We start from the raw sequence: 12,235 nt of genomic DNA, 5'->3' as shown, positions 1-12,235 counted from the left end.
TTAGAAATTCGACCTCCAGATGATATTTGACCTCAAAATCAATGGGCTTCTCAATTGTGACGACCTCCACAACTTGGAGAAGTTTCATGACGATCGGTTGAAAATTGTGACCTGTAGGCGACTAACATAGAGACAAACAAACAGATAGAATAACGCACAAGACCAACCAATACACTTGAAAAATCTTCGATTTTCACAAATAACAAACAAACATACAGGAGTGAAAACATAACCTCCATCCACCTTTGGTGGCGGAGGTAAAAAATGAAAATACAAATATTGAATATACTAGGGCATGCCCGTACTATATATATATCTAAAATTATATCCCCCCCCCTCTATTTACATGAAATGGTTTGGTCCAAAGCGAACGGCTTGCGAGTGGTGACAATCCCCCCCCTCTATTTACATGCAATGGTTTGGTCCAAAGCGAACGGCTTCCGGAGTTTGGTAAAGAAATCGCCATCGCGTGCACAAACGCGCAGGAAAGCGAATGAATCGCAAATTCGTTTTTATTAGTTTTAAAACATAGTTTAACGCCAACATAGTTTGCAAACGTGAAATAAATGAATACGCTCTCAAATGTGCCATCCGAGGCAGAGTGTGTCCGCCACGTTCGGCACACGCGATAGTTCGCTGCTCTCTGATTGGTTGAATCGTTTTTTGGACATAGCTCAGTAAGTAATTGTCCGATTAATATGAAACCTTGAAAAGGCACATCCTCGGGTCCCCAGCAATATACCTGGCAAGTTAAAAGTATATCGGACCCGTGGTTGTCGAGAAACAGCGGTCACAGACAAACGTACAGACGTACAAACGTACAGAGATTACTGGAATTATAGATAGATATATGAGGGCAGGGAGAACTGGAAATTGGAAGTTGCACCTTAAAGCTGTTCAGGATATGTTACCATATTTTGTTGCATTAGGACATCATCTGTATGCCAAATAGGCATACATGTATTTATAAATGATGCACCAGCTGGAGGATCATCCTGATATTCACACAAATTTTCTGAATGGCGTTCACGTCACACACAGAAGTGAACGGTATTGGGCAGGACTGTCAACAGACCTGATTATTGAGCAGGACCTTATGAGGAGTATCACGACGAGTGGTGGTCTGACCAGGGGCCATGAGATGACAGATACAACTGGTGTGGCTGTTGTCCATGGCTCCCTGTGCAGATGTAAATTTCTAACTCGTGTAAGCTGTGATAGCAGCGAGCAGCACAAAGACACAACCCGAACGAGACAGAAACATGATATGGAGGACACATATACGATTCTCGGCATCCTCACAGAATTGGATCCTTTTGGCCCTGAGCCTTCCCTTTGAGGACTTGTAAGTGGGCTGACCACAAAAGTGTCTGTAAATGTTGACAATGCAAAACATGTGGGACAGTTGATCCTTAATTCCATGTTTGGGAAAAACGTAAAAGACCACTAATTTCAACGAAAGAGGCAAGCAGTCACCCTTGGATCAAATACGGCTGTAAAAATAGATAACGGATCAGTCCAGGTTGATCCACAGCTGCTGGTTCAGAGACTTCGTTTAATAGCTACGGGAAGATCACAGGAAGACCCTCCATCTGTGTTCAAGTATGAACTGTGCACTCACCCACCAGCACTCTTTTATCACTCAGCTCTTCCATGGCAGCCAAACAAAAACCAGCACTTACTGTGCTCTGTACTGTAAGAGAGAACACAAACGCAACCGACCAAACAAACTTGCGTTACAGACACACAAGTGACTTGTTTACTTATAAGCAACTTTGCCAGAATGTTGCTGGTATATCTTAAATGATCTATACAGGTTTCCATGATGATTTACGTCTATTTATGAATTATATCAAACTGCCAACTACAATATGATCACAGCACCATACATAAATGTACACACACGGGTCTACAACTCAACTGTCACAGAAACGACACCGAAGTCGGTTTCCATCTCAGGCGACTAACTTTATTTGCCAATTTTTTCTTTCTGGCATCTGCAGGAATCTATAAATTTTGAAACTCTTCTCTGATCGATTGGAGCATACAATGCCACAGCATCCTGTCAGTTTAAAAAGAATGATGGGCTATCGACTATCGTGTGCTCATTCAATGAACAATCGATGAAACAAAATGGCCACATAACCAGAAATTTCCAGGACGTGCCATATGTCGCTACTCCTAATATATAGGGACTCTCGGCTCATCCAGAATATCGAGAGGAGGAGGTCGGTGTGGGGGAGCATGGGCGTAGGAGGTCTAATGAGTTTATCCATGTTCTCTTTCATGGGCAAACTCTCATGTTCTCTGTTTACCCAAGGTTCCGAACTCAAGGTTTCTTCAGAATGGTTTACCATCACCAGTGTTGCAATTTGACTAACAGATTCTTATTATTTTAATAGATATCAAAATTAGACTATAACCATGATCAAAAGTTTCAAACTCATACATCCTGCCAAAGCAGGTACATCTAAACAACCCAGAACAGTTCCAACTACTAAATGGAAGCTTTGCTTGTTGTACCACGAGGCAGGAGAACACTGGGAAGGCTTTTCAATGTCGAGCAAACTCATCGAAAAGGACATTGGAAGTAGGTACAAGTTTTTCATGGACATGATCTCTATAAATTCCAGGAACTTGGATGCATGCCCATTGCCCATGCATGTGGGCATTGAAAGGCTTAATGAGGTGGGTATGGCACATTAAACAGACACTCTTGGCTAATTTGGCTGTATGACACAAATCTTGTCACCTAAAATTCAACAACAGGAAGCTGGAGTGAACCATGAAGATGAAAGCCACGGAGGACAAAGGAACAGAAGGTGTCCTTACAAGAAGCAAAAGGCAGGGGAGAGAGATGGCTTATTTTGTGGGGGGGAAAACAGCAAGAAAATCACGACTTCACGAAGCTTCAACATTTGATGTGGACTCACGTATCATATTTATATCATTGAGTGAGTGTGCAAGTAGTTAGTTTTAGACTTCCGTAGTTAGAAAGTAATCAACATTCATATCAGCGAGTGAGTCCGTGTGTGGTTAGAAAGAGCGCTAGATGTTAGATGGCTGTGTAATATTCATGAAGATGAGATATTTATTATAAAACTTGATTCGAGTAAAAAGATTACAAGTAAATAATATTGTCAGTAGACTTAAATTTCTGGTTACTTCCAGTGTATGTCTCATGTCTCAATTTTTTCTATTCAGCGCTTTTGGAAATATAGACTATAGAGGTGCAAAGTTTTTCGTTTTTTCCAAGATGGCGGCCAAACCACGTGACCTATGACGTCATAATTACATTTAAAAATTCTGCAGGTGGATTTGCACCTATGGTGAAAATTTCCTGTCAATCGGACCAACGGTTGCAGAGAAAATCATATTTATTCTGTGCGGACAAACAGACAGACAAACAGACAAACGGACTCAAATGCAATACCCTCTCCTCTGGCGAGGGTAACTAGAGAGTTTATAGAATACATTACCCCATACAGTGTTTAAATATATACTGTACTCTACTTCAATTTAAACAAAAAAATGATTTTAAAATGATCGTTAAAAAAAATCCTGAGGTTATTGAAACAGGCTTCTGCACCACCCTATTTAACATGCCAACGTAGTGCTAAACATAAGGGTTTTGAAAGTGCAAAGCAGGTGATTTATGTTCTACAGTGTTCAAGGATCTTACTATAATTCACCAAATGTCCGTCTGTCTGTCCGTTCGAAGGTACCGCAAAAATGGCTGAACCGATCGCAACGATATTTTGGGTGGGTAATCCTAGGACCCCCGGAGTAAAATAGGCTATATTGTTTTTCCAATTTTTCCAAGTTTTCCAATTTTCCAATTTTCCAGTTTTCCAAACACGATGGAATAATATTTACCGATATGAACAGTGATGTGGCTTTTGTTGAAATTATACGTACCAGGAGAGAGTAGATCGACTCCTGACGAACTCTTCCTATATAAAGGTGCGGCTCCGAAGTAACACGGCAGCGTGTGCAAAGCGACTGAGAAATAGGTGTAGCGGCCGCTTCCGTGTTACAGATGCGGCGCACACTCTTCACACAGAAACGTGCGACTGAGAAAGACGTGTAGCGGCCGCTTCCGTTTTGCAGAATTCAATCTTTTTTTCAAAATGGGCGCCATGTACTGTTTAGCTTTTGATGATTTGCTTGTGATATGATTCAACGGCTGTTTATATGAATCGTTTAAAATAAAAAAAGCCTTCAATTTCTGATATTTTGCCTTTTCATTTGGGCTTCCCAATTGAAACCCCAACCATAGGGCAGGTACCGTTGCTCGTATATATAATTATTATTCAATTCAAATAAAACTAGAATGGCACTTGGTAGAGCGCATACCTCCACCAGGCTGAATAGTTTACATTTTGTATCCCAATGATAGGCCGGATCTGGATTCGCACCTGAAACAAAATCTAATGGGCTTGTTCTCGTCACCGAACCAACTCAATCACCAAGTTTAGTCATAATTCGTCCATAACTTTTATAAATATTGCTACGGTTTAGAGATTACATTAGTCAAATCTAGCACATTACATTAATCATATATAGCACATTACATTAGTCATATCTTGCACATTACATTGGTCATATCTAGCACGTTACATTAGTCATATCTAGCAAGTTACATTCGTTATATCTAGCACATAACATTAGTCATATCTAGCACATTTCATTAGTCATATCTAGCATATCACATTAGTCATATCTAGCACATTACATAAGTCATATCTAGCACATCACATTAGTCATATCTAGCACATTACATTAGTCATATCTAGCACATTACATTAGTCATATCTAGCACGTTACAAAGTCGTTACATTAGTAATATCTAGCACATTACATGAGTCATATCTAGCATGTTACATTAGTCATTACCCTGCGAAAAGCAGGGTTCGGCATTCGGTTGCGTACGTGCATACTGTTCGTGCTCCTCCCCGACCCCCTGGTCACGGTGTACCTCCGAGCCCCGAGAGGAGTCACGGCAGAAAAATGCGTTATTCTGTGTGTCAAATCAACGGAGAAGCCACCCCAATTGTTACTCACAAACAAATATTGTATTAAGATCACACAAGAATAACAGTACAACAACAATAGTATTCAAAAGTACAATCAATATGTCCTATGATGGTACCATCAGTTTTGTAATATATAACTCACTGTGCTCCAAGTGAGTGAAACAAGAACATTCCCCAATGTCTCTTATTCCCGGCTTCAAGACGAAGTTGACTCGCTCCAGCGATCGCCAGAACAATGTCCAATCGAGACCCGAATCCCGTGCGGATGGCAAGTACAGTCACACCGCCGAAGCTGTACAAAGGCGCCCTCAAGGCGACTGGGAAATCCAAAGGCGCCCTACAGGTGACTGAAAGATCACACCCTCGGGTATGGACGAAGTAACCTTCAAAAAGCCACGTCACACACACGCCCCAGATCGACGTCCGAATGCGGTGAAAATGGTCAAAAAGAGACGAAACCGCGAGCGAAGCACAAGTCCTGCGCGAGTCAAAATGGCCGACGACCCGCTCTTGAGACGTAACGGCCCGGCGAGAATTCTCCTCGGAATCCACCGCCAAAAACCTTACACGCAGGTTGATCGGTCACAGCGATGACAACTCTGTCGCAGGAATTCCTTTCCTGGAAAACCGAAAGTTCGCTAGTGACTCTTGCTCGCTAACGTTCGATTCCGAACTCGGAGCAACTCGGCTTTCTTGTCCGACTCCTCACTCCGCCCTTTTTCCCCTCTTCTTCCTCTTCGTCCTCCGGTTCCCGATCCGGTTTCCTGTTTCTTTTAACATTAACTTTTTTACCTTTTGAAAACAGGTCATGGACAATGAACCTTTTGAAAACAATAATAGTACATGGAATCAGAAATATTTACAGTGGATGCAAACCACCACAACGGAAGTGACGAATCCGCAACAATACGTCTGCATTTTTAAAATTCATTTTCTCGGCAATGGTTGGTGCGATTGACACGAAATTCTACCATAGGAGCGCCTCTGCCTGTATAACTTTGTATTCATAATTATGACGATATAGGCCACGTGGTAGGACGCCATCTTGGAAAAACGTTGCACCTCTATATCTTCCAAACCGCTCAATGGAAAAAAATTGAAACATGGCTCATTGTCAAGTACTTCCCCATGGGGAATAAGATATGTTGATGGTGATGTCATCGGTGCCTTCATTATGACATCATATTTCGACAAGTACAACGCTTGATCTGATCAGTATGAAAAAAAAGATTTCCTCTGCAACTGTTAGTCCGATGGACACAAAGTTTTCAGAATATGAGCGGCTCCTCCTGTATAACTTTTTTTATGATAATTATGACGTCATAGGTCACATGGTGCAGGCACCATCTTGGAAAATCGAAAAAAGTTGCACCACTATATCTCCGAAACAGCTCCATGGAAAAAAATTGAAACATGGCTCATTGTCAAGTACTCCCCTTGGGGAACAAGCATTCTGAGTATTGCACTGCAATACATGTCCCCTACCAAAGTTGAAAGTGCCATAACTTTGTCAGAAATGATCGAATATGCAAATTTATGCATGGTTGATGCTGGCTTTCAAACTTGATCTGAGGTATGCTGAGACACATGTGTATCACGCCTCGCCTCGTTGATAAGCCTGCAAGGTCGCTCCGTGGAGCAGCCTGCACGTATTGTGTGAATGGTTCATGAATTAATGATAAGCGGTGTACGTTACTAACAACCGATTACAACGTGTGAATTCAAGATATTCAAATTCAAAATATTCAAGAGATATCCATTTAAAAAAAATATTTTTGTTTAATTAACGATATCTGCCAAACCACGTGCCCTATCGCAAATTCCAAAAGGACATTTTAGTAGACTGACATGCTGAACAGATCTGTGAAGTTTCCCCTCGATTGGATCAAAAATGACGGAGGAGCTAGGTTTTAAAGGTTTGTGCTTAAAAACGTCATAACTCTGAAACGATGTGATGCATGACGTCATGCTCGCTGCCTTTTTTGTTCGTCATGGGTATGCGATTCTGACTGCAAAGTTTGGCCTCGATCTGTTCAGCCGTTGCAGAGAAAAAGGGGTTTTCGTGGCTTCACGAAAAACAATATGACGGCCGAACCACGTGACCTGTGACGTCATAATTACCATTAAAATATTCTACAGACCGAGTCCCCCCTACGGTGAAAATTTGATCTCAATCGGTCCTATTCTTGCAGAGAAAATGTTTTTTAAAGGAAATTAAAACTTAAAATGGCACTGAGTTAAGGATCATCAGAATTATCAGAATTCCCAAAGTTCAAAGTGCCATAACTTTTTCAAAAATGATCGAAACGTCGTGAAGTTCGAACTTGATCTGTAACTTATCATGAGAAAACCATGTACCAAGTTTGAAATTATTAGCATTGAGAGTTTAGAAAAAAAGTCCGGAAAACTGTTCTTTGCGTGACGGACTGACGCACAGAGGGACTGACAGACGGACAGACGGAGGGACGGCGTGCAAACCTATAGTACCCTCTGGTGTACACCGTTGGGGACTAATAAGATATGTTAATGTTGATGTCATCGGTACCTGCATTATGACGTCATAATTCCACAAGTACAACACTTTATTTGACCAGTATGATTTTTTTTTTCTCTGCAATTCTTGGTCCGATTGACACGGAATTTTCACCATAGGAGGGCCTCCTCCTGTAGAATATTTTAATGATAATTATGACGTCATAGGTCATGTAGTACAGGCGCCATCTTGGAAAAAACAAAAAACGTTGCATCTCTATATCTCCAAAACTGCTCCATGGAAAACGTAGCTCATATGGGGAATATGTGCTTTAACAATGACGTCATTTGTGCCATAATTATGACGTCATAATTCGACATGGGAAACGCTTAGTCTGATCAGTTTCAAATTTATGCAGCGTGATCTATGCAACAATTATATTAGAGAATATAAATTTATGATGTCATCACTCACATGGTTTGGCAGCCATATTGGATCAAAGAAAGAAAAAAAACGTTCAAAAACAGAAGAGTTGGCTCGCACCAAGTTCACTGCACAGGGAAAGTATTCGATGAATACCATCTAGTTTGTGCCTGTTGTTTGTTGATGTTTCTTAAAAACAGTAAGTTTCCTGTTTGGAATGATTTTCAATTTTAGACTTTTGACAGGCAGAGTAAAAAATATCTCACTCCTCTCTGCGCATGCATGATTCGGACACATTCAGAGCCAAAATACGACGAAACTGCAAGTTTTGTTTCCTATTCATGTCCAAAATATTATAACATTCAATTGAAATCAAGTTGTTCTTCAATCATAAACTGACATTTGTGGACAGACAGACACAAAGTGAAGCAATTGCTTAACTCTGCTCTTCTCTTCACATGTGCGGGGTAGGAACAACTAAATCAATGTTTTAAATTGACCTTTCACACAAAAGATTCCCTAAAAACAATCCTGGATACATCATGCATCATGGGGTCACCAGAAAAAAAGAAAATGAAAACCTCTTATGAAAAATTGATGGCCTATTTCTAAGTACTTGGCTGGCATCCTGGGGGATGTGGGTTCAAAATCCAGCTGAAGGTAGCATTATTAAGGATTTTGATGGAAATCTTCAGTAAATCAAGCCATACGTAGTGAAAATATTATCTCACTCCTCTGCGCATGTGCGATCAGGACAAATTCAGAGACAGAGTACGGTTAAACAGTCGGTTTGTTTTCTGATTCGTGTTCCGATTCATGTTCAAAATATAACATTCAATTTCAATAAGTTGTTTCTCGATCATAAACTGACATTTGTAGACAGACAGACGGATGGATATAGCCAATTGCTTAACCCTGCATTTTGCTTCGTGTGTGAGCAGGGTAATTATGGGTGGTTTTTGTAAGGGCATGGCTATTGCAAATGCTCTTCTTCTGAGTATGTATAAATAGTAACAAATCGAGAAAAGGTGTGGGGGGAAGGAGGTTCAACACCCAATGATCATGCATGGTGTGCTTCGGGTAGTGCTTGTGCTTTATCTCAAGTTTGAACTTTATCTCAAGTTTGGACTTTGTAAATAAATGTAAGTTTGGACTGTACCAGCCTGTCGGTTGTACTTTGATCCATTTAAGAACCTTTGGATAGAAAAAGGTCTTAATTTCCATTTGAAAGCTTCTCTTCACTTCTCTTTCAGTCAACGAATAGACATAACATTGACACTAATGATCAACTCAAAGTCCTCGTCAATGGAGAAGCCCTTAGATGTGTTAACACCTACACATATCTTGGGAGTGCAGTAACACACGACAACTCACCTGATGCAGAAGTTGCACACCGCATGCAGGCAGCATCAAAAGTCCCAGCATTGTCCCAGCATGGCATCAGAACTACAACCAAGATCAAGGTCTATCTTGCTGTGGTGATGACTGCACCTCCGTACTCAGTGGAAGCTATGACTCTCTACAGGTGCCACATAAAGAAACTCACAAGCCTGCAATCAAGACACCTGCGGCACCTTCTGGAAATCAAATGGCAAGACCGAGTCCCCAATACCACAGTCCAAAGAGAAGCTGGAATACGGATACCCAGTGTTGAGGCATGAATTACATCTGCTCAACTTAGATGGACAGGTCACGTCATTCGTATGCCAGGGCATCGACTCCCAAATTTTTTATTTAATGGTGAGCTGAAGGATGACAAACGTGTACTTTGAGTACAAAAGCTACATTACAAAGACGTTGTTAAAAAACATCGGAAGAAAGCAAATATTAACATAGGCTGCGTTTAGACCCGGGGAATGACCCACGTGTAGACCCAAAACTGGTTTCCCGAGAGCCGAGTAGTCATTCCCCGGCAAAAAGGTCGGGTAACTCCTCGGTTCTCGGGGAGAAAGATGCTCCCAGGTGGTAAACCGCAGATTAATCGACCGTACGTGCCGCGCGGGTATGACCTTTGCAGCACGGACGGAGTGGACGACTTTTGCTCGCTCGTTTGTGCCTGCGAGAAGAGACTCGAGGGTATACAAGACCAACAAACTTTGGTGAACTATTCCCTGGCTTGCGGGGTATGTGTAGACGCGATGACAAAGGAGAAGAGTCTTGATCACTTGCACGATAAGCAGTGTCCCCGAGAGGTGGGGACAACGTGTAAATACAGTGATAGAGAACTGGGAAGAACTTGCCAGAGATAAACAAGACCGAAAGTCTAACAGCGGCGTAGCCGGGCTTGCAAAATATTATAAACCACAAACACACATGATTAGCTTTTTAAACAGTCGCTAATGCTGTTTATAACATTAAACAATGAAATTTGGATGAATCCAGATATCCGTGAGGTAAGTTTTACTTACAGAACTGAGGGAAGATCTACTGTAATCTATATACCCCACAGGGATTGGGTTAATAACATGCTCTCAAAATACTGAGGCGAATTCCTTACTTCCGCGGTTGTTAGTAACATACACCGCTTATCATGAATCCATGAACCATACACCGCTTCAATCCAATGTCTTTGTATTCACGACATTGGGATTAAAGTGTTATGGTCATATTTACTAAATTATTATTATTACTATTACGAAAACGATACGATTGAAACGATACACTACTGTATTAAGAAACCTGGGATTAATTTGTCCGAAACGGCCCGAAGGTGAGGCATGAAGCCTTAGGCCTATACGTACAGTTTCATTGGAAGAGACATAATGCCGATACTTTCAATATTTGATGGTCATTTTAATAATCGGTTTGTTTGTGTTTCACACTGAATGAAAAACGTAACGGTAAAGCACGGCAATTGTGATATATGACAGGTTCGACAATATGTTCGGCCTGAACAAAATTGGAATCAAAATGCCGGAGTGTGGATAGTAAGCCGCCGTACCACCGTAATGACATCAGACGTAATCACATCGCCCTGTCATGTGGACAGATGCTCAGCTCTGATTGGTATACGTTTGAGGGGACATACATACGGACGGACAAACATTGTTCTTGACGGCTTTGCCCCATGGGCTACGCCGTAAAAAAAACAGTGGAGAAATGTTGTCTATGACTCGGTTGAGAAGGTTGAAAAACAAAGCGAGGATGAATATCAACGCCGTCAGACAAGTGCTAAACTAAATTCCTCCATAGTCATCGTCATTCACGATGGACAGCCGAAGAGTTTTGGCATTGCGTTAATCTCTCACCTGGTTTTGCTATATTGACCTATTATGTACAAATCGCTCTCCTTGCTTTAAGTGTTGCAAAATCATACAGAATTTCATCTGAGTTAATTTTATGGGCAATATCACTTTCTATGGACAAGAATCACACTCTTGTCCTCACTATAAGTCATACATACATCATGACATATCTTGTATGTACACACGGGCCGGGATTAAACCATCTCTATGCATGAAAGAGAAAAAATTAAGAAAGAGCACTGATTACAATTATCCTCGGATGAATGCGCACATTATAAAGAGGGTGAAATGATAGGAAAGTGGGTATTCCAATCGAAGATGTCAAAAGGAGAAGAGAAGCGGACAAGGAAGTTCAAGAACTAACTTGACACGCGATCCTGGCCATTGCTAATTGGACTCGAACGGAGCGAAGCATCTGGATCTGATCAACACGTAATTACGAAACAACTGTCCAACAATGATAATCTCTTTGACCTATGGGCGATCTCCATATTACAGAAAGCATAAGAATGCATACAACCAAATGGAGCATGAAATCGTTTTTGGGGGGTGTCATTTGGCACCCCATCCACATTAGCGCTCCGGCGGTGGCCACCGTCTGCTTCCTATCACTATGCCTATGCAAGCATGCATGAGCACAGAGGAGTAAGGTAATTGGTTTAGTCCATCTGCCTTGGTTTAGTGCCTGTCTGCCAGTAAAACAAAATTTAAAATCATTCCAAGCAAGAAATCTACTGTTTTTAGGACAGGCATGAATAACTAATGCAACATATTGTTGTGGTTTTGGAAACAAAGACAACCCCCTTTAGTTAGATGCACCACAACATGTAGCCTCGCTTTAGTTCAGTTATTTCTTATTAAATGTTAAGTATAGTCTCCTTCCCAGTGTTAGTATGAGGTTGAGACAGGTAAGTAAGGGTAGGCCTCATTTGGTCTGGAATGCCATGTGCTGGGCATAGAACAAGTCTGGAAGGCCCGAGGGAGGAGATAAAGGGGAGTGGCCAACAACGGCAGCCAATGGGAGCTAAAGGGGAGTGGCCAACAACGGCAGCCAATGG

The 12,235-nt window shown here is 41.5% G+C and overlaps 1 protein-coding gene across 2 annotated transcripts in view; it reads right to left on the bottom strand.

The window, feature by feature from the left end:
- Positions 1-12,235, bottom strand: part of LOC137419213 (IQ domain-containing protein E-like) — a 199,514-nt gene that overhangs the window by 174,975 nt on the left and 12,304 nt on the right. Inside the window, exons 1-2 of one of the 2 annotated variants that reach the window (XM_068105362.2) lie at positions 9,307-9,351; positions 1,626-1,693 (exon numbers count right to left, since the gene is read on the bottom strand). The exons of the other annotated variant lie outside the window; for it this stretch is intronic. Coding sequence (XP_067961463.2) covers positions 1,626-1,693; positions 9,307-9,331 — 93 coding nt within the window. The 5' untranslated portion in view covers positions 9,332-9,351. Of the gene's footprint in view, positions 1-1,625; positions 1,694-9,306; positions 9,352-12,235 lie in introns of those variants that run through there. 2 annotated transcript variants of the gene reach the window in all.

Source organism: Myxine glutinosa, chromosome 1 (genome assembly GCF_964187855.1).
Source record: "Myxine glutinosa chromosome 1, kmMyxGlut1.1, whole genome shotgun sequence".
NCBI classification, from domain to species: domain Eukaryota; kingdom Metazoa; phylum Chordata; class Myxini; order Myxiniformes; family Myxinidae; genus Myxine; species Myxine glutinosa.
The sequence above is the reverse complement of the archived record's forward strand: the minus strand, read 5'-3'. Positions and strand labels throughout refer to the sequence as shown.